The following is a 23,923-nucleotide window of genomic DNA, read 5'->3' as shown; positions in this document are numbered from 1 at the left end:
GAAAACTAAGTATTCAGACTCAGATAGTAGAAGGAAGAGGGCTCCAGTGTATTCCTGTCACCCAGCCAGCTGTTGGAACAAAATGCTAGACACACCGAGCTGGGAAGAGGCCTTCAAAGTGCAGTGACTCCAAGTAACTACTAAGAGTTTTCAAAAAATAATGAAGAATATTTAATATATTTTTCTTATAAATAGTACGTTTGTAGTGAGCAAGAAGTTTTGTTCCATAAGTGATTAAGCTAATTAAGGGTATTTCCTCTTCCCCTCCTCTTTAAAAAAAAAAAAAAAAAAAAAAAAAAAAAAATATATATATATATATATATATATATATATATATATATATATATATATTATTGATTTTTTTACAGAGAGGAAGAGAGAGGGATAGAGAGTTAGAAACATCGATGAGAGAGAATCATCGATCAGCTGCCTCTTGCACACCTCCTACTGGGGATGTGCCCGCAACCAAGGTACATGCCCTTGACCGGAATCGAACCGGGGACCTTTCAGTCTGCAGGCCGACGCTCTATCCACTGAGCCAAACAGGCTTTGGCTCCTCTTTTTGTTTTGTAATGCACATATTTAATATAGTTGTACAAATGTTCATTAGTACATAAATAAAGAAATATACATGTATGGCAGGTACTTTCTTAAAGCTTTAACTCTTAGAGTGCATACTAAAATTTTTGCAAACTTATCATTAAAAACTTTCAGCCAGAGTACCCTCAGTAGATACATTATAGATGTGAAAATTTGAGAACTTGGTTTCCTCATAAACTTTACTCTAAAAATGAGTTTTGTCTATGATATGCTCATGTACATCACTTAGTGGAAAATAAAGTTGCTACTAGAGTAAAAATAAGTGCACAAGCCTGGCTGGTGTGGCCCAGTGCTTGAGCGTTGACCTACTAACCAGGAGGTTGAGGTTTGATTCCCAGTCAGGGCACATGCCTGGGTTGCGGCCTTGATCCCCAGGAGGGGCATGCAGGAAGCAGCTGATCATAATTCTCTCTCATCATTGATGTTTCTATCTCTCCCTCTTTCTTCCTCTTTGAAATAAATAAAAATGTGTTTAAATATAAGTGCTCAAACTCTGAAAAGTAATGAATACTCTGTGTGTGTGTGTTTGTATTTGGTTTCTTTTGAAATGTATGTTAAAGTTCCTCTAAACAAGCCACTTAAAACATGGAAGTTCCAGAGATCATGTGGTCAGTCCTTTGTTCCTGGACAGGTAAATCAATGCTTTACGTCTAAGTCACAGATCATGTGGTTTCTCAGTCTGCTCCCCACTAGCCACGTCAGCGCTGCTGTCCGTGATCCAGCCCACGGCACTTTGGGCCTTTTGGGCGAACAGGTTGGTCAGGGCTGCAGTCCTCTGGGCACACCTCAGGCCAACTCTGCCTGGGAGCTCTGATTGCATCTCCTACAAAAGGTTCTCTAGAGGCACACGTATCATCATTCCAGTGATAAGAGTCGCCTGACATGGGGCTGGAGACAAATAAACATGCCTTTCCTGGAATCAGCAGCTGGACTCAGGCATGCACCTCGGACACCACTGCAAGCTATTGGACTTGCCAGACTTCTTTGTTCCTTTGATGTAAGTTCAGGATGTGCCTCTAGAATGTCCCTAACCCATCCACATATCGTGTTTCCCTGAAAATAAGACATCCTCCGAAAATAAGACCTACTTACAGGTTTCCTTCTGAGTGAAATATAAGGCTAGGCTAAACACGAGAGATTTGGTCCACTGATTCTGAAAGAAATGGAGTCACAAGAAATTCACCAGGAAATTCAGGAATTGGATTGTTATGATGATGTTCCAGAAAATGATGACATGATTGTCATTGAATAAATGAGTAAATTCTTGATACTGTAGGATTCACAGTTTGTCTGGTTTGTGTTGACAGCTACTGTACTACCGTACCGTATACAGGTAATAAATCTCTTTTATTTTCATTTAACAATAAATGTGTACCGTATTCTTCTTCATAGAAAAATAAGACATCCCCTGAAAACAAGACCTAGCGCATCTTTGGGAGCAAAAATTAATATAAGACACTGACTTATTTTCTGGGAAACAGGGTAGATGGAGCACCCTGATCTTATCTTCCTTCATTCTTTTCTCACATCTGTTAAGCTAATCCAAGTCATCAAACTCACTAGGAAGATCCAGTTGTAACACTCCTGCTGATTAAACTAAAGCTCTGGTTTGCAGAGAAAATGCCTGAGGGGCAGGTACAGCCGTAGATGCATTTGGAGTGTGGCTGTCCCAGGAATGTGATCTTGTTTGGGCTCTTAGCCGCCACAGCCCTCCGGGCATATATGAAACCCTGCGTGTATCTTGCTGGTTATGCTGAACTATTTTACAAGTACATTATAGACAATCTAACAGTGTTGTTTTGATTGTCTTTTCTCAAAGAACATTTGAATTCCCTGAAAGTATCGATAGGAGACATGGCTGTAAAAATACAAGATTTTAAAATACGAGTACAAAGTGATTGCCTTCAACGTAAACATCTTGCTTGGTATCCAAAGACATTTCTGACCATTTTGAGGATTGTCCTCTGTGCCAAATTGGACCCATTAGGAAGGGGACCAGCATTTGATGGTGGATGTGATTTTGGAACACAGAGAAAGTCCGCCTTACAGGACAGATTGATCATGCTCAGTCATACGGTTTTTTTGGAAGGGGTTAAAAATAAAGTGTAATATATATACATATCTATATCTATATATCTATATCTATATATCTATATCTATCTATCTATCTATCTATCTATCTATCTATCTATATATATATATATATAGAGAGAGAGAGAGAGAGAGAATATAACTTCAAGATTTCATGTTTGACTCAGATTTTTTTTTTGTTTGTTTTTTTTGTTTTGTTTTGTTTTGTTATATTGACCACAAAGGAATGTAGGATTTCTTGTCTGGAGTTCTTTGGGTGGCCCACCCAACAAACCCCTCCCCCCTTAAAAAAAAAAAAAAGAATTTGGTTGAGGCAATGCAGTACAGTGTGAAGGGACATATTCTGACAGAGTGAAGTTCCAGGCTCTGGCTAGCTTCAGCCTTTCACTCATTGTTGACCCTTAGAAGAGACATTTATACCCCTGGGCCCAGTTCCTCTTGAGTTAGGAGGAGAGAAGAACTTGGGACTAGATGGAGTTTTCCCTTACATTCTGGTAACATACTCTAAAATATTTTCTCTTTCTTTACGACCACATTTCTGTTAATATTGGATCAGAGTCCATCCCACCCCCACAACCTCGTAACAGCCCCAGAGCTGGTGTTTCTAACAGGACTAGGTGCCTTCCAAAGTTCCTTTCTGCTCTACAGTGGATGCTTTGTTCCAAAAATAACTAACTATACTGACTAAGCCTCTAATTTCTCCCAGAAGGCTCAGCAAATACCCATTGTGTGGATTCCTTGATATTGGGAGATATGATATTTATGACTGTTTTAACCCCAAAACCTAGATTCAATATGACTGTTTTGTACAATAGATGCTTGGTGTGGAATTAAATTGGGTATATACAGGTATTTGTTAGTAAACTTGAAATAGAGTTTCTGATTTAGGGTGTCTGAAAAAGTTACATTTAGACATGAATTAAAGATATGAACAAAGTCCAGACAAGAAAAAATATAAATAATAATGAATCTGTTGGTTAGAGCACTGTCCTGATATACCAAGGCTGTGGGTTCAATCCCTGGTCAGGGCACATACAAGAAGCAATCAATGAATGCGTAACATTTTTTAAAAAACTGTTTTTTATTGATTTTCAGAGAGAGATGAAGGGAGAGGGACAGAGAGATAGAAACACCAATGAGAAACATTATCAATTGGCTGCCTCTTGCATGCCCCCTTCTGGGAGGTCAAGCCCTCAACCTGGGCATTTGCCCTCACGGGGAATTGAACCAAAATCTCTGGTTCAGCCACTGAGTCACAGTGGCCAGGCTCCATGTTTCTTTCTCTTTCTCCCTGTCTTTCCTCTCTTCTCTAAAATAAATCCTATCTAATTAAAGAGTAATATGCAAATTGACTGTACCTCTGCTGTGCCCACAAGCCACACCCACAAGCCAATCAGGATCAAATATGCAAATAAACCCGACCAAGATGGCTGAGGCTACAGAGAGCAAGGAGGGAGGCTTCGGTTTCCCAGGCGATAGAAGAAGCCAAACTTTCCACCTGCCCTTGCTGGCTGAGGCTTCTGCTTAAGGCTACAGAGTTTCAATTATAGAAGATAAATAAATCCCAACAGAAATGGCTGCAGCCACCTAGTGAGCAGGAGACTTGGCTCTGCTCCAGGCTACAAAGTTTTAATTGTAGAAGATAAACAAACCCCAGATACCAGGGCCTCCACTTGGGTCACCAGGGGGCATGGCCAGCCTGCAAACCACCACAGGCCCCTTGCCCAGGCCACCCCAAGCCCTAAGGGAACCCCCACCCAGATCTGGGACACCTTTCAGGGCAAATCAGCTGCCCCCCACCCATGCACCAGGCCTCTATCCTATCTAATAAAAGAGTAATATGCAGATTGACCATCACTCCAACACACAAGATGGCTTCCCCCATGTGGTCAAAGGTCCTGCCCCCATGTGGACACAAGATGGTCAGCAAGAGAGGGCAGTTGGGAAGGACCAGGCCTGCAAGGGAGAGCAGTTGGGGGGGGACCAGACCTGCAAGGGAAGGCAGTTGGGGGGGGGGGGGACCAGGCCTGCAGGGCAGGGCAGTTAGGGGCAAATAGGCTGGCAGGGAAGTGGTTAGGGGGTGATCAGGCTGGCAGGGGAGTGGTTAGGGGGTGATCAGACTGGCAGGCAGAAGTGGTTAGGGGCAATCAGGAAGGTAGGCAGGTGAGCAGTTGGGACCTAGCAGTCCTGAATTGTGAGAGGGATGTCCTACTGCCTGGTGGGATTGGGCCTAAACGTGCAGTCGGACATCCCTCAAGGGGTCCCAGATTGGAGAGGATGCAGGCTGGGCTGAGAGACAACACCTTCCCCCCCCCCCTCCCCGTGCATGAATTCATGCACTGGGCCTCTAGTCAATAATAATATGGAATAAATTGCTAATGTTCCTTTGGACTCCTTATGTGGCAAATACAGTGTAACCACATTACACATTTTCTTATTTTTTTATAAAAACAGTGGTATGTATGATCCTTACTCCAATTACAACTCCTAAATTGATTAACTTTTGAACCAGTAAAGAAGCTGAAGCTTGGAGAGAGGTCTGAGTTTGTGGATGTGGGGCCAGTTTTTTGCCTGGGCAATCTGGCTCCAGAGCTGAAATCATTACTACCAAACCCTCCTTTCTCTTACATGTAAGCATTCTCAAGAGAAAATATTGAGCCACTGGTAAAAACAACACAGAATGAAACTTCAGTGATGTGCCATTTTACTGTTGCAATATTGATGAAAATAATTATACAAGTACATGCATATGTAGTTTGTAATTAAGGTAATTATACACTAAATGTAGAGGAAATGGTACTCAAACATTATTGGTGGCAGTATAAGAATAGTCCATTTGGAAGGCAGTCAAGAGCCTAGAAGTTTAGAGGTTTTGATCCAAGAATCCCTTTCCTGGGAATTCCAAGGAAATCCTTTAAAAAGACAAAAGAAAACAAAGCTAAAAGTATTCAGAACTCAATTGGGGGGGAGGGGAAAGGAGACCAGGCCTGCGAGGGAGGGCAGTTAGAAAATGTATATAAAATGCTTGGCAAAATACGCTTATGGCAATATAATTTGGAAATACCCTTAATATTCAATCATGAGGCACAAACTAATTGTGACCAAAAAAAATGACATTTTGATATTGATTAAAGGGAAAATAGAAAACCGAATCCCTGCTGCTGTTATACCTGAGCACAAATGTAAGTCAGCAGTGTCCCTGGGTAGACATCAGCAGGGCACATGGAAATGATGTGGGGCTGTAAGTGGCTTTTCGTTTGTTTGGAAATAATCTTTAAGGCGTGGCAAACATATTTAACTGGAGCTTATGTTGGAACATTGGGGCCATTTTATCTCAATGTGCAATTTAAAAGAATTCCTAAAGTGGAAATTAAAAATGCACACAGTACAGAACTGTTTGAATAAATACCTGCTCCCTCCACCACCAAATAAAAAGGTCACTAGATAGTTTTGGGTGTGTGCTTCTCAGATTTTTCCAGGACACATTTACAGTTGGCTTGGAGGCTTGTTCTGTTCTGTACAGACTGAAATACCGCTCATCTCTGAATGCGGTTTCATCTCAAGAACCTTTTTTTCATGTCATGACACAGAGAATTCCTTCATTCTTGGCTTGGGCAGTTATTTTAAATTCAGCAAGTATGCGTAAGTGTAATTTAGATAAGATGAAAATGACGAAGTTTGCCACTCAAGTGACGCTTCTTAAGGGTAACATTCAGAGCTCAGATCACAAATGGTTCTCTGAGAGTTGAAGTGGTTGCTGTGATGTATTTTAGGGTTGAAGCCTTCAGGAGAGTGTCATATTTATACCCTCAGGAAAATTTAGAAGGTGCTGAGGCTCCTTGAAAGGTTACGAGGTAGGGTGAGGTATAATTCAAAGGTGTTAATAACCGGACCCAGTGTTGTTCTTGGCCAGAAAGTGAGACTGCTCTGTTCCCTCTGCCCCCTGGAGAGTCAGTCCTGGGTTGAACTCCACCTACTTCTTTTCTGCTGGTAAACTGGAGCAAATGACCATTTTCAAAGCAGCTAAAGCCTCAGTTCCTCAGCTTCTCTACCAAGTGAGAATGAAAGTGTCTACTTACAGGGTTGTGTGAATTAAAGAGAAAATGTATATAAAATGCTTGGCAAAATACATGCTAACTACTAACATTCACAATTTCCTTAATTTTGAGATAACTTTGATTATAACAGCACATCAATTTAAAAAAAAAAAAAAAATATATATATATATATATATATATATATATATATATATATATTATTGATTTCAGGGAGGAAGAGAGAGACAGAAACATCAGGGAGAGAATCATTGTTTGGCTGCCTTCTGCATGCCCCCCAATCGGGGATCGAGCCTGCAACCTGGGCATGTGCCCTGACTAGGGATCAAACCATGACCTCCTGGCTCATAGGTCAATACTCAATCATTGAGCCACACTGGCTGGGTTAAACCATCAATTTAATATCATCTTTAAGAAAATAGGAAAAAGAAACACCACATAGTAATAAGTACATATTGTATCAGTGCATTAAATAACTAACAATTTAAAAAATGTCAATTAAGAAAAAAATTACATTCTTCAGTGTGGGGGAGGAAGAAATATTCTTCAACCCTTCTGGGATCTTCCTTGCTATTCTAATAATTAAACAGAGGACAGATTAACAAGAGAAAATGAACAAATTTAATTACACTATGTATGTATGGGAAACCCACATTTATAAGAGGTTCAAAGACAGGGAAAAATGCAATTATGGCATTCTAAGGATGAGGTGGGGCATTTTGGAGTTTGAGGGAGGAGGAAGAGGAACAGATGGTCAGCAATTACTTTTTTTTAAATTTAATAAATCTTTATTGTTCAGATTATTATTATACAATTCTTTCTCCCCCCTCTCCCCATAGCTCCCTTCCACCTGGTTCCCACTCTACCCTCTGCCCTTACCTCCCCCACACTGTCCTCATCCATAGGTGTACGATTTTTGTCCAGTATCTTCCTGTACCCCCACATCCCCTTCACCCCTTTCCCCCTGAGAACTATCAATCTGTTCCCATTCTAGGCGCCTGATTCTATTATATTCGCCAGTTTATTCTGTTCCTCAGATTTTTAATTCACTTGATCTTTACATTCACTTGCTGAGGGATATGTATTTGTTGTTCACAATTTTTATCTTTACTTTTTTCTTCTTCTTCCACTTCTTAAAGAATACCTTTCAGCATTTCATATAATACTGGTTTGGTGGTGATGAACTCCGTTAGCTTTTTCTTATCTGTGAAGCTCTTTATCTGCCAGCAATTACTTGTTGGCCCAGCCCTCTATATAGTTATAAAATGTTATCTCTGGTGATAACTCTTATTAAGGGCCAGTCCCTTAACGGAGATTCTTTAAAAGAGAGGTAAACGTTTTCAGGTGCTGGTGGCTTCTCCATTGCCTTCAGCACAAAATGACATTCCAAAGTAGCACGTCCTGGGGAGGCCTGTTCAGAGCTCCTCACCGATTTGTGGAAATACAGTCTGATTAGTATTTTGTCTTGAGCAGGACTTTAGTTTCAAACATTCAAAATATGTGTGTGTGTGTGTGTATGTGTGTGTGTGTGTGTGTGTGTGTGTGTAAGGTGTGGACAAGGAAAAGTCAATCAGAGGATAAGCAACAAATCAAGTCTAGTCTATGTGGTTTCTGTGTCCTTACTGTTTACCTTGCACTGACAAAGGATTTCCAGAATAGTTTCTTTGTCTTTGCCACTTTCCTCTCTCTGGGGATGTCTGAGCATTTTCATTATTTCTGAACAATGTTTCATTTTATGAACGAGGAGGCATCCTAGGAGAGGACATAGTCCTGCATTTGCCTCTGCACAGAACTTTTTTTTACAGCCTTTCAGGATGTTTCTCAGATGAGCTCTTTATTGTAGGTGAGCATTTTAATAATTTTTTTATTTATAGAAGCGATTTATTTGAAGAAATATTCAACATGTAAAAACTACACAAAGTCTTAATTTCCACTTAAGTGGTGAATTTTATATAATGCATAATAAAAACTTAAAGTTCAGAATGCACAAAGTACTGCACAATTTGGTCACTAAGTCATTAGTTGTTAAGCAAACCTTACAGAATAGCTTCATGTAAGCCAAGACCACACACATCATGTACAACACATTTGTACTGACAGATGTCAGCATGTTAAAAATACAGCTTCAGTGCACACTTTGGGGATGTTCTGCTTTCTTTTCTGAAATCTTGCCCTTGTCTCCACAGTGCTTAGAAATATATTCACTGTTATGGTTCATGGTATTGAGAGACAGACGTAGTGCTACAATACAATGGAAAAGGAGGTCTTTGGGTTATGGAACATGAGTGGCAAACATTATCTGTAATTATCTTACTCATCTTCCTCTTGTTTTTAAAATTGCCTTTGCTGCACATCACAATCTCATTTCCCTTTCAGACTTCCATTACTTCAAGCTACCACTTTCTAAGCTAGCACAGAAAGCAGTGAATGCATTACTCTCCTATTTCCTCCCCGTTTTAGGAAGAATAGGGTCAATTGTAATTGAGGAAGTCTTCTTGGGTCCTTTCTTTTCCTCTGGATGGACTTATAGCCTTCCACCCTGTGGTGTATTTTTGTTGTTCTTTATTGACTTTAGAGAAGAGAGAGGAAGAGAGAAAGGAGGGCAGAGAAAGATCAATTTGTTGTTCTACTTATTTATGTATTCATTGGCTGCTTCTTGTATGTGCCCTGACCAGGGATTGAACCCATGACCTTGGTGTATCTTGGTGATGCTCTAACCAACTGAGCTACTTGGCCAGGGCAACTGGGGTATATTTTGTATTTCATCTTTCCTGCCAAGTCTGTAGGCGGAAATAGTAGGTTTCAATTTCTTTCCCAGGCTGTCAGCTACTTATGTCTCTGGTTATTCCTCCAGGGGAGAAAAACCACCAGAACAGAAAGAAATGAGTACTATTTCCAGCAATGAATGAAACACGAAAGTTAATTACTCAACATTTTGTCCCAAAGTAGTGTAATAAGTAAGTGAAAAAAAGTTATCTGCACCTTTTCATGCCATTAATTCAGACATGGAGAACCACTCCCCCCACCCCCTTTCTTTCTTGTGCGGGTGACCACACAGGTGAAACCTAGTTTAACTTAATTTCATCTAACTTAAAATTAGGTACAGGGTATTAAGAAACATAAAATTAACTTTAATAGTAACCCAGTATATTAAAATGTTTAGCATTTTCCTATGTAAGCAGTATAAAAATTATTAGTTCAGTATTAAAATGACCTTTAACATGTACAATGCATGTTCTCTAATACAGCAGTAATGTCTAACATAATGCTGCCACCAAGAAAAATGGAGTCCTATCAAAAGAATCAAATATAAAGACATTTGTATTGCTTCAATTTTAGAAATTTTAAAAGGTAAAAATGGTCATCTCTAGAACTATGCTGTTCAATCCTGAAGCCACTAGTCACATGTGACTATTGAACACTTGAAATGTCGCTAGCCTGACTCAGGGAATGAATTCTAGGTTGAAATAGTTTACTCTCCAAATTTTAAGCTCAATTTTGAATTCTTTGGCATTCCAAAGAGAGGATAGATGTTAAATTTTGTTCTATTTTATTAAGCTATTTAAATATAGTTTTCAATGATGCTGTTAAGAAGCTGAATTCCATTTAAAGGTTTTATTCCTTTGGATTTATTAGCATCATCTCTTGAAACTTGTAGGATCTTCTTTTTCTGGGTGTTCTGAAATATCACTAGATATTTTCTTGGTTAAGACTGTTTTTAAACAATTGTGATGGACACCAGGAGGAGTCTTTCAATCTGCTAAAACCTGTGTTCTTCATTTCCATTAATTCTTTCTTTGATAATTTTCCCCCTTTGTTCACCTCTTTCCCTGTTATTTGAATATTAGATCTCCTGTATTAATCCTATAATTTTCCATTTATTTGCCTTTTTGCTCTTCTTTCTTGGAGCTTTAGCATCTTTAATTTCTAATTCTTCAATAGGGTGTTTTCGTTTCATTTATCATATTTTTGATCTCTAAAAACTCATTTTTTGTTCTCTTCCTTTTTCATAGTCGTTTGTTCTATTTTCATGGCTGTAATATTTTCTCTTTATGTCTCTGAAGATAATAGAGGATTTGGTTGTTGAAACTTTTCAACTCTTTCCTTGATCATAATTTTTCCATGTAATAAGATATTTAATGGGTTCAAATACCTCCCCTTGTAGTTTATATGCCCCTTTACAATATGACTTAACTTCTCTTCCTCTCTAGTACCTTGTTTCCTTTTGAATTGTGACTGGTCTAGTGGCTTTCTCTAATAGAATATGACAAGGGTGTTGTGCATTTTCTAGACCTTAGGCCTTCCTAGGTGTTGGAGCTGCTGTTTGTTTCCTTGGAATGCTGCCCGGAGACTGTCTTATAAAGGATCTGGTCTAGTCTACCGGAGGATGAGGGGCATCCTAGCTGACATCCAGTACCAGGTGTAGGCGAGCCATATTGAACCCTCCAATCTAGACAGTCCTCCACTTGCATGCAGATGCCTAGGTGATTCCAAGTGAAACCAGAAGTACTGCCTAACCAACTCTAAAAGGAGTGAGAGGCATCCCTCGCTGGTGTGGTTCAGTCGGTTGAACATCATCCCATGCACCAAAAGGTTGCCTGTTTGATTCCTAGTCAGGGCACATGACTAGAAATCAATTGCGGGGTTGCAATTGGAATGCATATGTACTGAGAAATAAGTTGTCATTAAGGATTGTGGTTGATTGCATAGAAATAGTTAACCGATACCCTCCCTACTTTTATGTCTGTGTATTTTTCTGTTTGTTTCCATCTCTTTTGGGTCATGAGCTATTATTCTTGGATATCTGGAAGTTCTCTATTTTCTGAGGCATAAGCCTGGAAAGGAGAGGCCTGCCTGCCAATATTCTGGGACAAGTAAGTTTGACTTAGTTCCTCAGTTTTTAGGTCTGTATTCCTCTAGCTGTGCCTTTTGCACTCCAGGTCAGATGTCTTCTGTTTTACATTTTTCCAGTCTTCTCCTGGGCCCAGGAAGGGTATTATTTGGCTTTAATAAATAGGGGAGGGACCTGGGAGTTTTAACTGCCTCTAAAATAGAATTTTTGACCAGTCATTAGTTTTTAACTCCACTTAACCGCTGCTTCCAGAGGAATTTTGCTGCCAACTTCAGAGCCTTCGGAGGAGGGCGGTGATTGTTGTTGGAGAGGAGGGGGTGGAAGCTATAATTTGGGTTTGTACTTCTGTGCTGTAAATTGTAAAGCTTTCCCTGCTTTAGGATTTGGCTTTATGAGGTCGCCAAGCCAGTGACCATTCACCCTTCTAGCTTTCAAAATGTTGATGTGACTTCCTTGATTATATTATTTGTGTTTGAGGATCTTGGGCTTTTTTTTTTTAATCACTTATCATTTCATCTTGAAACAGATCACACGCTCTAAATAGGCTACTCGTTGCTGCAAGTGTAGAGAACCAGAAACAACTCTTCTCTGGCATTCAAAGAGAGAGAGGATAAATGTTTAAGTTTTAGCAGAGGAACATGGAAAGAGACTTGATTCATTCAACAATTATCTGTGCCACATCCTGTGCCTGGCTCTGGCATTGAGGGTCTGAAGAAGGGAGACATGGTTTGGGCCATCCTCTCCCTTCACCACACCATCTGGCTTTGGCTGTAATACCTTATTTCATGTAGAGAGCCCCCTTTTTGTGCTGGTTACAGAAGACCCCCTATTGCCAATATGTCCTTGGCTGGAGCCCAAGAAAACTCTGGAATGAATTTGGGGAGATAATGGCCTAAACTGTGAAGCCTGTTATGTTTAACCATGGTGCTAAGTTATGAGGAACCCAGGGGCTTCTCTTGGCCAGTCTGGAGGGGCCGGCATGGGGTTTCAGTTTTGTCTCAATGGGAGACCTCAGAAATGCCGGGCAGTTCACCAAGGGAGTCACAACGGGCAGCACACACTATCCTCCTGGCATGGCAACCCAGTGGATGGGGACAGAGACCAAGTGCCCCCAGACAAGGTGAGGCCACGGAGGCCCAGGTGGAAAGAACACCAACTTGAATGGCAAGGGATTGTTTTGGTGTCTTAGCTGCTTCCTGCTCTTTCCCTTGACCTGTTTTGGGTGGCATTGGGGCACCCTTACTTGAGTCAGGATCCTCTGAGGTATTTGTGTGGCTTTGGCATCAAGCACAGTAGTGGGTATTTTGCTCCAGTCACAGCAGCCTCTGGGCCACAGAACAATAGTCCTTGGAGAGTCGGTGAAACTGAGCCCTGGAAGAGTGTTCAGTGGAACTAAAGGCCAACTGACCTAACTGAGATCATGCTTCCTGCTGCATCAGGGCAATGGGTCATGGACCCTGATGTATCCATCCAACTTTGTCTATGCATACCCATGCAGACACACAGATGTGTGTGTGTATACATGTGTGTGCATGCCTATGTGCTTTTTAAAGAAAGAATACTTCTACTACTTTAAAAAATGTTAATTTGGTAATAGGTGGAAAAATAAATTCCTCACTTCAGGTTCTGAATATGTTATGTCATACTAACATATAACAAAAAAATAATTATTCCCTTCTGCCTTTGCCTTCTTTTTATTAGTAAAAAGTGAATTATGAAAAAATATAGCCTGAGCCACACATGTAGCTCATTTCTTTAAACATTTCTTTCATTTTCTTTTCTGTATAGTGATATTTTTCTAAATTAACTTAAACTAGTAAGTGTGTGATTAATATCATCTTTTAGAATTGGTTCGTTTTAAAATATAGAGACATGTACTAGTCATGTAGTAGATTTTAATTTTGAAAACCTCTATAGCTTTTTTTTTTTTTTTTTTTTTTTTTTTTTTTTTACATTGTAAGGTCTTCTAATGTTTCTTACCTATTCCAAGCTGAAATCTAGATTTGATAATCAGGGGTTTTTGAACTTCTCTTACACATATCTCATATGTTTATCTCTGTGAAAACAATCCTGTACTGACTTGTACTGTTTTCTTCTGCTTTGTTTTTTCTGTCTGATCCTCACCATTTTGAGCTGCTGAAGACGGGAGGTGGTAAAATAAAATTAGAGAGAGGCCTTTCCCTTGGAGCAGCAATTCAAAACATCCCCATGCCCAGTTAATGTGATGTAAAATATATAATAACCCCTTTCTTTCCACACCCATCTTCCCATTGCTCTGTGCCCCTAATATGGTTTATGAATATTGATGGGAAAGACGGTACTTACATTATTAAGACTGATGCTCACCCTAGCCAGTTTGGCTTGGTGCCATGGTTGGCAAATTGCGGCTCCCAAGCCACATGCCGCTCTTTGGCCCCTTGAGTGTGGCTCTTCCATAAAATATCATGGCCTAGGCAAGTCTATTTTGAAGAAGTGGCGTTAGAAGAAGTTTAAGTTTAAAAAATTTGGCTCTCAAAACAAATATCATTTGTTGTCTGTTGATATTTGGCTATGTTGATTAATGAGTTTGCCGACCACTGCCTAGTGGATAGAGCACTGGCCTGCAGATTGAGGGGTCCTGGGTTCCTTTCCTGTCAAGGGCATGTACCTAGGTTTCAGGCTCTGTCCTTGACCCTGGTTGGGGCACGTTTGGGAGGCAATCAATCGATGTGTCTCTCTCACATCAGTGTTTCTTTCTCTCTGTTTCTCCGCCTCCCTCCCACTCTCTCTAAAAAAAACCAAAAAACCAAAACAAACAAAAAAACACAATGGAAAAATATTCTTGGTGAGGGTTAACAACAACAACAAAGAAGACTGATGTTCTTCAGCGCTAAGCCACGGAGTATAACGTGCTTGTTGTATGCATATAATACATATAACAAATCTTAGTTACTCTCATAGTCATAACTAGAATTTACTAAAATAGAAAGTAACACCTTAGCCATTCAAACCATGAAATTTTAAGATCAGGAAAAGACTAGATTTCTTTGGAGTCAATAGTTATCTCCCCAACCCCCTTCATTTGCTTTGTTTCCAATGGAATTATTACAAATTCACTCCCAAACTCTGCCAGCTGTTTATCTCCATCGGTTTCATCTTCTTGCAGATACTGCTCCCAGGGCCTTCTGACCTGCTCCAGCCTTCTTGTCTGGTGGCCTGCTACATGGCCTTTACTATCATCCTGGAATTTTCTTCTCTTCTTCTTATGGTAGATGCCCTTTCTGATTCTAATATTTTCCCCCTTTCTTGATTTATACTTTTTGGATGGAGCTCATCCTCCAGGATCTTCCTCTGAAAGGATGCATAAAGTGAAATATTTTGAGACCTTGCCTGTCTTAAAGTGTTTTTATTTAACCCTTAACTTATTTAGTAGTTATATGGTTCTAAGGATTCTTATCTGGCATTCAAATTGCCGTTAGCACTTTGACGGCATTGCTCCATTATCTGGCTTCTGTGGTTGATTTTTATGAAACATGAAGACATTTTTCTGCTTCAAATCCTTTTCATGTGGTTTATTTCTCCCCACCCCCTTCTGGAAACCTAATTGAGCCACACCAGCCCAGGTTTTTTCTCATCTATCTGAGAATATTATTAGTTTTTTCCTATGCACGGTCTGTTTCCTTTGAACGTTTTTAAGGAATTCCTAATGTAAACAACATATTTAAGTCTCGACCTTGTTGGATTCCCCAGTAAATAGATTTCTGTATTGGCTTGACTGCCTAAGTTCTTGGGGCTGATAGCTGAAAGTAGGGAATGAGATTTCAATAGTCATTGTCTTTGTCCTTGGGTTCGCTTAGTTCCACTGTTGCCTGATTGGGAACCCTGCTTTCCTTTATGCCTGCTGTGCCCCAGCCTGGAGAACCTCTGCAGAAGCTAAATGTTGGGTCTCTGTCAGGTTTTATGGCAGACACCCAGTTGTTCTGTAAACAGCTGCCAGTCAATACTCTTAAACAAACACACACACACACACACACACAACACAAAAAAACAAAAACATACCACACACACAAAACACTCCCGATCCCCACTGGTATCTGCGCCAACATTTCCCTGAACCTTTTGAAGATCCTGTTGCATAAACAGAACTGGTTCTTTCTTTCCTTACAGTTAAGCCTGAGATTCTTGGGTGTCTTTAACCAGTTGCCTTTCATCCACCTGCTTCTCAGATTTTACTTGCTGCCTCTTCTCTCACTTTTCCAAAGTCATTTTGCCTGTCCTCCCACTCCAGTGAGCACTCAACTACACCTTAATACTGACTGATTGGAGCTTGCCACTTTACATTAGAACACTTCTAGTGACCATAGTTACCTCAAGTGCATTTGGATTAACTTTCCTTGTTACTAGCATTATAAAAAAGCAGAGTTTACTTTCAGTATTTATAGAACTTAGTACTCTTGGGCTGCTTGGTTTTAATTTCAAAAAGCCACAAATTAAGAACCATTGCCTTAGGTACTGGTTTCCCTTTTCTTCTTTGTTTGGTGGAATTATTTTCTTCTGGCCCAAACCAGTTTGGCTCAGTGGATAGAGCAGCGGCCTGGGGACTGAAGAGCCCCGGGTTCGATTCCAGTCAAGGGCATGTGCCTTGGTTGCGGGCACATCCCCAGTAGGGAGTGTGTAGGAGGCAGCTGATCGATGTTTCTCTCTCATAGATGTTTCTAACTATCTAACCCTCTCCCTCTCCTTCTCCCTTCCTCTCTGTAAAAAATCAATAAATATTTATTTTAAAAAATTATTTTCTTCTGCCATTTCTTCTTAGGTTGTGTTTTCTACTTAAAAAAAACACTCATGACAGGATTCACAGGAGGTCTCTCTCAGGAGAGGCATGGGTGTTCTAGGATAGTTGCCAAGTCCTAAAGTAGACTGTTGGTGAGGAAGACTTGGTGTGAAAGACTTACTTTCAGAATTCATGAGCTTTTGTATTTAGAGTGGTTCTGATTCTTCAGTCATTGGCTTCATCGACTATTCTCAACCCATATTCTTCAAGGAACTAAGTCCTTTTATGAAATCAATGTGAGAGAGAAATATCCATCAGTTGCCTCTTGCACACACCCTGACCAGGGACTGAGCCCTCAATCTGGTAATGTGCCCTCACTGGGAATCGAACCGGGGACCTTTCAATGCATGGGGTGACACTTAACCGAGCAACACCAACCAAGGCCAATTATCGTACTTACAATTCCAGACTTCTATTGGTTCTTTTTTTAAAATTTCTATCTTTTTATTGAAATACTCAACTTGGTTAAATATTATTCTCATACTTTCTTTTAGTTTTTTTCCTCTGAACATATTTATAATAACCAACTTAAAGTCTTTCATCTGTCCAACCTCTGGGCTTCCTCAGGGGCAGGTTTTATTACTGTTTCTTTCTTGTGTTTCCAGAGTTTGTTTCTTTTTATTTTTTTTAATATGTTTTTGTTGATTTCAAAGAGAAAGGGAGAGGGGAAAATATTATAGAAACATAAATGATGAGATTGATTTTTTAAAAATATATATATATTTTATTGATTTTTTACAGAGAGGAAGGGAGAGAGATAGCCAGAAACGTCGATGAGAGAGAAACATCGACCAGCCGCCTCCTGTACACCCCCTACAGGGGATGTGCCCGAAACCAATGTACATGTCCTTGACTGGAATTGAACCTGGGACCTTTCAGTCTGCAGATGATGCTCTACCACTGAGCCAAACTGGTTTCGGCGAGAAAGAATTATTGATTGACTGTCTCCTGCACTCCCCCTACTGGGGATTGAGCTAAAAAACCTGGGCATGTGCCCATGACTGAATTGAACCTGGGACCCTTCAGTCTGCAGGCCGACACTCTATCCACTGAGCCAAACCAGCTAGAGCTCCTGTTTCTTTATGTGCCTTGTAATTCTTGTTGTTGAAAGTAGACATTTTATAATGCGTCAACTCTGGAAATCATAGTGGTTTGATGTTGTTGCTGTTTGTTTGTTTAGTGACTCTCCTGAGTTAATTTTCTAAACTCTATATTTGTTGTGTGAGGCCACTTAAGTCTTTGTTCAGTTAGCTTAGAGGTCTCCTAATGATTAGACAGAGATTTCTTCAAATGCCTTGAACCAATAAGGAGCAGGACTTGCTTAAAGGAATAATTTGTTTAGAAATATGAAGTTTTAATGGCTGAGATGGTTACATATTTTACCAGGATTTTCCAATGCTTCCTTTCTAGTGGAGTTTTGGAGTAGGGTGGAGGACAATAGTTGGAAGAAGATGAGGATATCAGCTAATTCAATTGCAGGACTGTTTTTAATGAGCCAGTGAGCATTGGTCATCTTCACAGTGGGGACAGGATATGTTGGATTTTTCCAATCATATTGGGCCATTAAATTATTCCCTGACACATACTTTGGGGCATACTACCAGAGTTTTCATTGAAAGTACTTGAACTAAATTGCGGGGTATTTTCAAACATTAGCACGCCACAAACATAACATTGGAAAAATAAGACTAGAGAGAAGGAAATATTAAAATGAGAAATCAACCAGTCATAATTTTGAGGAGGAAAAAATAGTGAATTTATAGGATTAGTTCATCAGCATGCTTACTGAGTATCTATGTGTGCATTATATCCCTTCACACTTTTCTCTTTTCATTTAACAGATTTTTTTAAAAACCTCATGGGACATAACGCCATTGCTGGATGCCTGGTAGAATTAAGAAACCTGAATGCATGAGAGGCACTTTACATGGGCGAGGATGTTATCTGAATCAGAACTAAGTGAGTCAGACTTTCCTTAATTATAAATGGTTAAAAGGCGGGGGGGATATATATATATATATAGGCACTTATTGTAACATTATACTAATAATTGTCAATTATTTTTATTTGTATGATTAATATTCACAATTTATTTCCTAATTAAGTATTTAAAAGTTCTAGTGCCAATTCTGATGTTGAAAATAAATTATAAGATCTCTATAAATCTTATATGAAGGTACTTGATGATATTTGGCTTTCTTTGTTAGAACAGTAGCACTTAGCCCTAGCTGGTTTGGCTTAGTGGATAGAGCATCAGCCTGAGGACTGAAGGGTCTCAGGTTCGATTCTGGCCAAGGGCACATGCCTGGGGTTGCGGGCTCAATCCCCCTTAGGTGGCAAACAGGAAGCAGCCAATCAATGATTTCCTTTCATCATTGATGTTTCTATCTCTCCCTCCCTCTCTGAAATCAATATATATATATATATATTTTTAAGAACAGTAGCATTTAGTTATAGAATGAACTACCAGGTTATAAAATTGATTTATAGTCTGTTATAATCAATGCAAGAAATGCAAACCTGTGTCTCTGTTTTGAATTGGTGAATGTTTTCTTCCTTTGATGCCTGGTATCGAACTGAACTAAATGAGGTCAACTCAGAACAGTTCTAAACGTGGCCTGGTTTTAGCTGAGCTTTTCTGGTCCAGTTTGAAAATTCCACTGACCAGCTTTTCCTTCAAAGTTTCCTTAGAAGTTACAGCTATTTTTTAATATCTCCCTAAGTGCATCTCCAATCCTAAATGGGTCTGATTTATTCAAATATTTGGGCCTGTTAATGTCAAATGAGGGGCATTAATGGACCTGTCAGTAAGAATCCAGATTAGCCGAAGCCGGTTTGACTCAGTGGTAGAGCGTCGGTCTGCGGACTGAAAGGTCCCGGGTTCGATTCCGGTCAAGGGCGTGTGCATTGGTTGCGGGCACATTCCCGGTAGGGGGTGTGCAAGAAGCAGCTGGTCGATGTTTCTCTCTCATCGATGTTTCTAGCTCTCTATCTCTCTCCCTTCGTCTCTGTAAAAATATCAATAAAATATATTAAAAAAAAAAAAAAAAAGAACCCAGATTAGTAATGATTTTAAGGTCAGAGGTGCTAATTAGAACTGGCACAAGATCAAAAACCCACCAGCTGTGGAGAGTTCAGTACTTACAGTCTAGGTCTTCAACTGTGTTCCACACCCTAGAGGTAAAATGCTTATTGTAAGATATTTTAGCATATCCTTATACTAGGGTTTTTTGTTTTTAATTTTTAAAAAAAACAATGTGGCATTAATACTAGATACTGTGGGTTTCTATTATAGTACTCCTTTTCCTTTGCTTGATTCATTGTTTTTATTTTGAAAACCTGACCTCATAGCAAAGAGGGCAGTTTGGAGCCTGAGAAAATGTCATGGAAGACTGTATTTATAGGTATCCTTTCTGTTTTCTTTTAGTTCCTGCTCTTCTCCTCTTAAAGATGCCTTTGCACTTCTGGTAAACACTCTCAAGGCCACGGCAGAGATAAAATCATTCCTGCTGGAAACCTGGAGGACTGCCCTTAAGAAAGGAAAGTCCCCGATTGTTGTTGGAAATGCTAAGGAAGTTGCTGAGGAGGAGACTGTTTTCTTATCCCACTAAATACTTCTTCTGGTTTCTCGTTTTTTCCCTAGTCGCCTTCTCTGTTTTAAGAATTTATCAAAAGCCCGAATTTCTAAGCATCGAACATTTGGATCTAGTTGGGGAGAATCCTAATAGTAATATTAATTGCACCAAAGTTTTGCAGGGTGATGTAGCCGAAATCGAAAAGGCGAAGCTGGAGAGTCTCACAGTGCAATTTAGAAGGCGCCCTCGGTGGACAGCCTATGACTATATAAACATGACTAGTGATTGTACTTCTTTCATCAAGAGACGCAAATACATCGTAGAACCTCTCAGCAGAGAAGAGGCAGAGTTTCCCATCGCATATTCCATAGTGGTGCACCACAAAATCGAAATGTTGGACAGGCTTCTGAGGGCCATCTACACGCCTCAGAACTTCTATTGCCTTCACGTGGACAAAAAGTCAGAGGATTCCTTTCTGGCCGCGGTGACGGGCATTGCATCCTGCTTCGCTAACGTCTTTGTGGCCAGTCAGCTGGAGACCGTGGTGTACGCATCGTGGAGTCGGGTCCAGGCCGACCTCAACTGTATGCAGGACCTCCGCAGAATAAACGCAGGCTGGAAGTACCTGATAAACCTCTGCGGCATGGATTTCCCTATTAAAACCAACCTGGAGATTGTCAGGAAGCTCAAGTCACTGACAGGAGAAAACAGCCTGGAGACGGAGAAGATGCCGCCCCACAAAAAAGAGAGGTGGAAAAAGCACTACGTGGTCGTGGACGGGAAGCTGACAAACACGGGGACTGACAAGACGCAGCCTCCTCTGGACACACCTCTGTTTTCGGGCAGTGCCTATTTCGTGGTCAGCAGAAAATATGTAGAGTACGTGCTGGAGAATGAAAAGATCCAGAAGTTTATGGAGTGGGCAAAAGACACCTACAGCCCGGACGAGTACCTCTGGGCCACTCTTCAGAGGATCCCTGAAGTCCCCGGCTCAGTGCCCTTAAGCAATAAGTATGACACGTCCGACATGCAAGCCATTGTGAGGTTTGTCAAGTGGCAGTACCTGGAGGGTGACGTGTACAAGGGCGCCCCCTACCCGCCCTGCAGCGGGGTGCACGTGCGCTCCGTGTGTGTGTTTGGGGCAGGCGACCTGAACTGGATCCTGCGCAAGCACCACTTGTTTGCCAATAAGTTTGACATGGACATTGACCTCTTTGCCATCCAGTGTTTGGATGAGCACCTGAGGCACAAAGCCCTGGAGGTGTTAAAACACTGACATTTACTGTAGGCAACTTTAGAAATAATGGGGCGGTCGCAAGAGATGTATCCCATCTAACACTTCTGCTCTGTTAATTAGCATCAGAAACACTGTAGGGGTTTAGAGCTGGACTCTAAATCATCGTGTCAGGGAAGGTACATGGTCTCTGCAGGGCACAGCCAGTTAGAAAGGTGATGGCAGTAAACCTTGACTTAGTGCTAATGGGAGGCCAACGCCAAGTTGCAAGGCATTGTGGGGAGAGGTCACGCAGGTGGCCCGGAAGAGGCCCAAGGCAACCACCAGGGACGTAATAAAATGATAAGATGTAACATGTGCCAAAATCGCTTCCAGAGCTTTAGACATGCCAGTCTTCCCAGTTTGAATAAATTTATAGCAACAACCAATCATGGGGGTATAATTTATTTTGTAGGTTATATTTGTTGAATTAGAAAAATTGACATTACTGTAAATGATTCTTGTGAATATAATTTACTGTCTGCTGCAACATTGTGCTGTGTATTGCATCTATGTTATCTCAGGGAACTTGGAAAAAACAGGCTTGACTGAATGTAAATGTTTCTGAGTAATTTTTGCTTCTACCAATGTATCGATACATATGTTTTTAAAAAACAAAAACAAAAAAAGGCGGTTTCTGGTTTAGCTGATTCTATGAATCATCTTAGATGATTAGAAAAGATATCTTAGGTTACTAAAAGGGTTAAGATATTTTTGTTTATGATTATAGTTTCTACAGAGTAACACTCAATTTTGAAAATATTTGTTTCTCTACTGCTTTCTGCCATCTCCCTAGACCCTGCTATCAAGCTATATAAAAGCTTATTTTTCATGACCCCATAGTACTGCCTCAGTTCTAGTATATGATTCGATTGACAGTAATTAGTGTAGTGAGCTAAGACAGAAAGGAATGGGGGGGGGGGGCGCGAGGAATAGGAGTCATATTTTGACCATTTCTGAGGCCCAGAGTGAGGGTGAAAAACCAGCAGTTGGCACTATCCCCAGAAATTACGGCTGTTGCTCTTCGTCTCTATCCAACCTCCCGGAGCCTTGCATCCTAGTGTCACCTAATGTTTCCATTTGAAAGAAACTGGTTTCATTGTCATTGCTTCATGTTACCTGCCCACTGGTTGCTCCTTAGCCCTTGGGTTGTATGTTTTTTCTCTCTCTCAGAGCCTATGAGGAGGGAAGAGGTGTTCTGATGGTCTACTACACGGTGACCTTATTTCAGTATTGGTATTATTCAGAGCACACGATTTTCACTTTACCTTTTCACCAAAAAGACAGATAATTTGAGGTTGCTAATTGCTGTCTCATCTCAAAGTAAATGAAGATATTTAAAAACAACAACAAGCTTGCTCTTTTGCTAACCTGATACTGTTCAGCCAAAGATCTAGCAGGAAATGTGAAGCTTTATCACTTCTGGGACTAAGCAAAAATCCAAACCATGTACTTTACTTTTAAAGCATAACCAACTTAAAAAATATATAAGAAATTCATAATGTCAATTTTCAGGCCTTCAACTGAGAAAACATTTTTTTAATGTTTTTTTGTTTTTGTTTTTGTTTTTTGATTTCAGAGAAGAAGGGAGAGGGAGAGAGAGAGATGAAAACATCAATGATGCGAGAGAATCACTGATTGGCTGCCTCCTGCACACTCCCCACTGGGAACTGAGCCTGAAACCCAGGCATATGCCCTGACCAGGAATCGAAACCGTGACCTCTTGGTTCCTGGGTCGACACTCAACTGCTGAGCTACACTTGGCTGGGCGAGAAAACATTTTTATTCCTCAAAGTCAGGAAACATTTTCATTTTATGGAGAAGTTAGTTATACTGATTGTGCTGAACAAAAGTTTCATGTTTTTTTAAACCTTTATCATTTATAAGCGTGCAAGTCAGTGGATGGCTGTGTTTTGCATGATTTGATATTTGGAAAACTCAAGCGCTGACATTGCTTAGGGTGTTATATGCTTAGGATTTCATCCCTGTTCCCTTCTAACCCAGTTTGCTCTTTTAATGCAAGTCAAATGCTTCTCCCATTCTCTTTCAGCAGAAAGACTTTACCTATAAGTAGGGCATTTTTCTTTACTCTAAAACCAATGATATTCAGTGGCATATGTTGTGTATGTCTTATATTTTTATTTCAGTCATAGAGTCTTGTTTTATGTATTTTTTTCATTTTTATTTAAAAAATTTGCAAATTAATAGGAAATCTAAAAGCAATAGTACAGGGAACCAAGAAGGTTGCGGGTTTGGTTCCCAGTCAGGGCACATATTTAGGTTGTGGGATTAAGACATGCACGTCTCACATCGATGTTTCTCTTTCTCTTTCCCTAACTCTCTCTAAAATCAATAAACATATCTTCAGGTGAGAATTTTTTTAAAAAAGCAATAAGCAATAGTAAAGGGAATACTAAGTAACCCTCTCCTGGAGTTATAGATGTTAATATCATGTCCCCTTTGCTTTAAATTGTGCAGATTTTTAACATTTTATTAAAACTGTAAATTTTTAAAAGTTTTTTAAATTAACATTATCTAAAGTTACATTCATCTCAACACTTATCATAGTGTGATTGTATCTGATTTACATTTAAAGTGGCAGGTTTTGAGGGATTTTTCTCCACCCCAGATATAAAAATAGGACTTTAGAGTTCATTTCCCTGA

At 40.1% G+C, this 23,923-nt stretch overlaps 1 protein-coding gene across 2 annotated transcripts in view; it reads left to right on the top strand.

Annotated features, from left to right (window-relative positions):
- The window catches only part of GCNT1 (glucosaminyl (N-acetyl) transferase 1), a 31,047-nt gene extending 8,184 nt beyond the window's left edge, over nt 1-22,863 (top strand). Inside the window, exons 3-4 of one of the 2 annotated variants that reach the window (XM_045580104.1) lie at nt 18,253-18,370; nt 19,839-22,863. In XM_045580104.1, coding sequence (XP_045436060.1) covers nt 19,976-21,262 — 1,287 coding nt within the window. In that variant the 5' untranslated portion in view covers nt 18,253-18,370; nt 19,839-19,975 and the 3' untranslated portion in view covers nt 21,263-22,863. Of the gene's footprint in view, nt 1-18,252; nt 18,400-19,838 lie in introns of both variants that reach the window. The other variant, XM_036433759.2, reaches the window with a different exon arrangement.
- The last annotated feature ends 1,060 nt before the right edge of the window (nt 22,864-23,923 follow it).

Source organism: Pipistrellus kuhlii, unplaced genomic scaffold (assembly GCF_014108245.1).
Source record: "Pipistrellus kuhlii isolate mPipKuh1 unplaced genomic scaffold, mPipKuh1.p scaffold_m20_p_12, whole genome shotgun sequence".
Lineage (NCBI taxonomy): Eukaryota > Metazoa > Chordata > Mammalia > Chiroptera > Vespertilionidae > Pipistrellus > Pipistrellus kuhlii.
The sequence above is the reverse complement of the archived record's forward strand: the minus strand, read 5'-3'. Positions and strand labels throughout refer to the sequence as shown.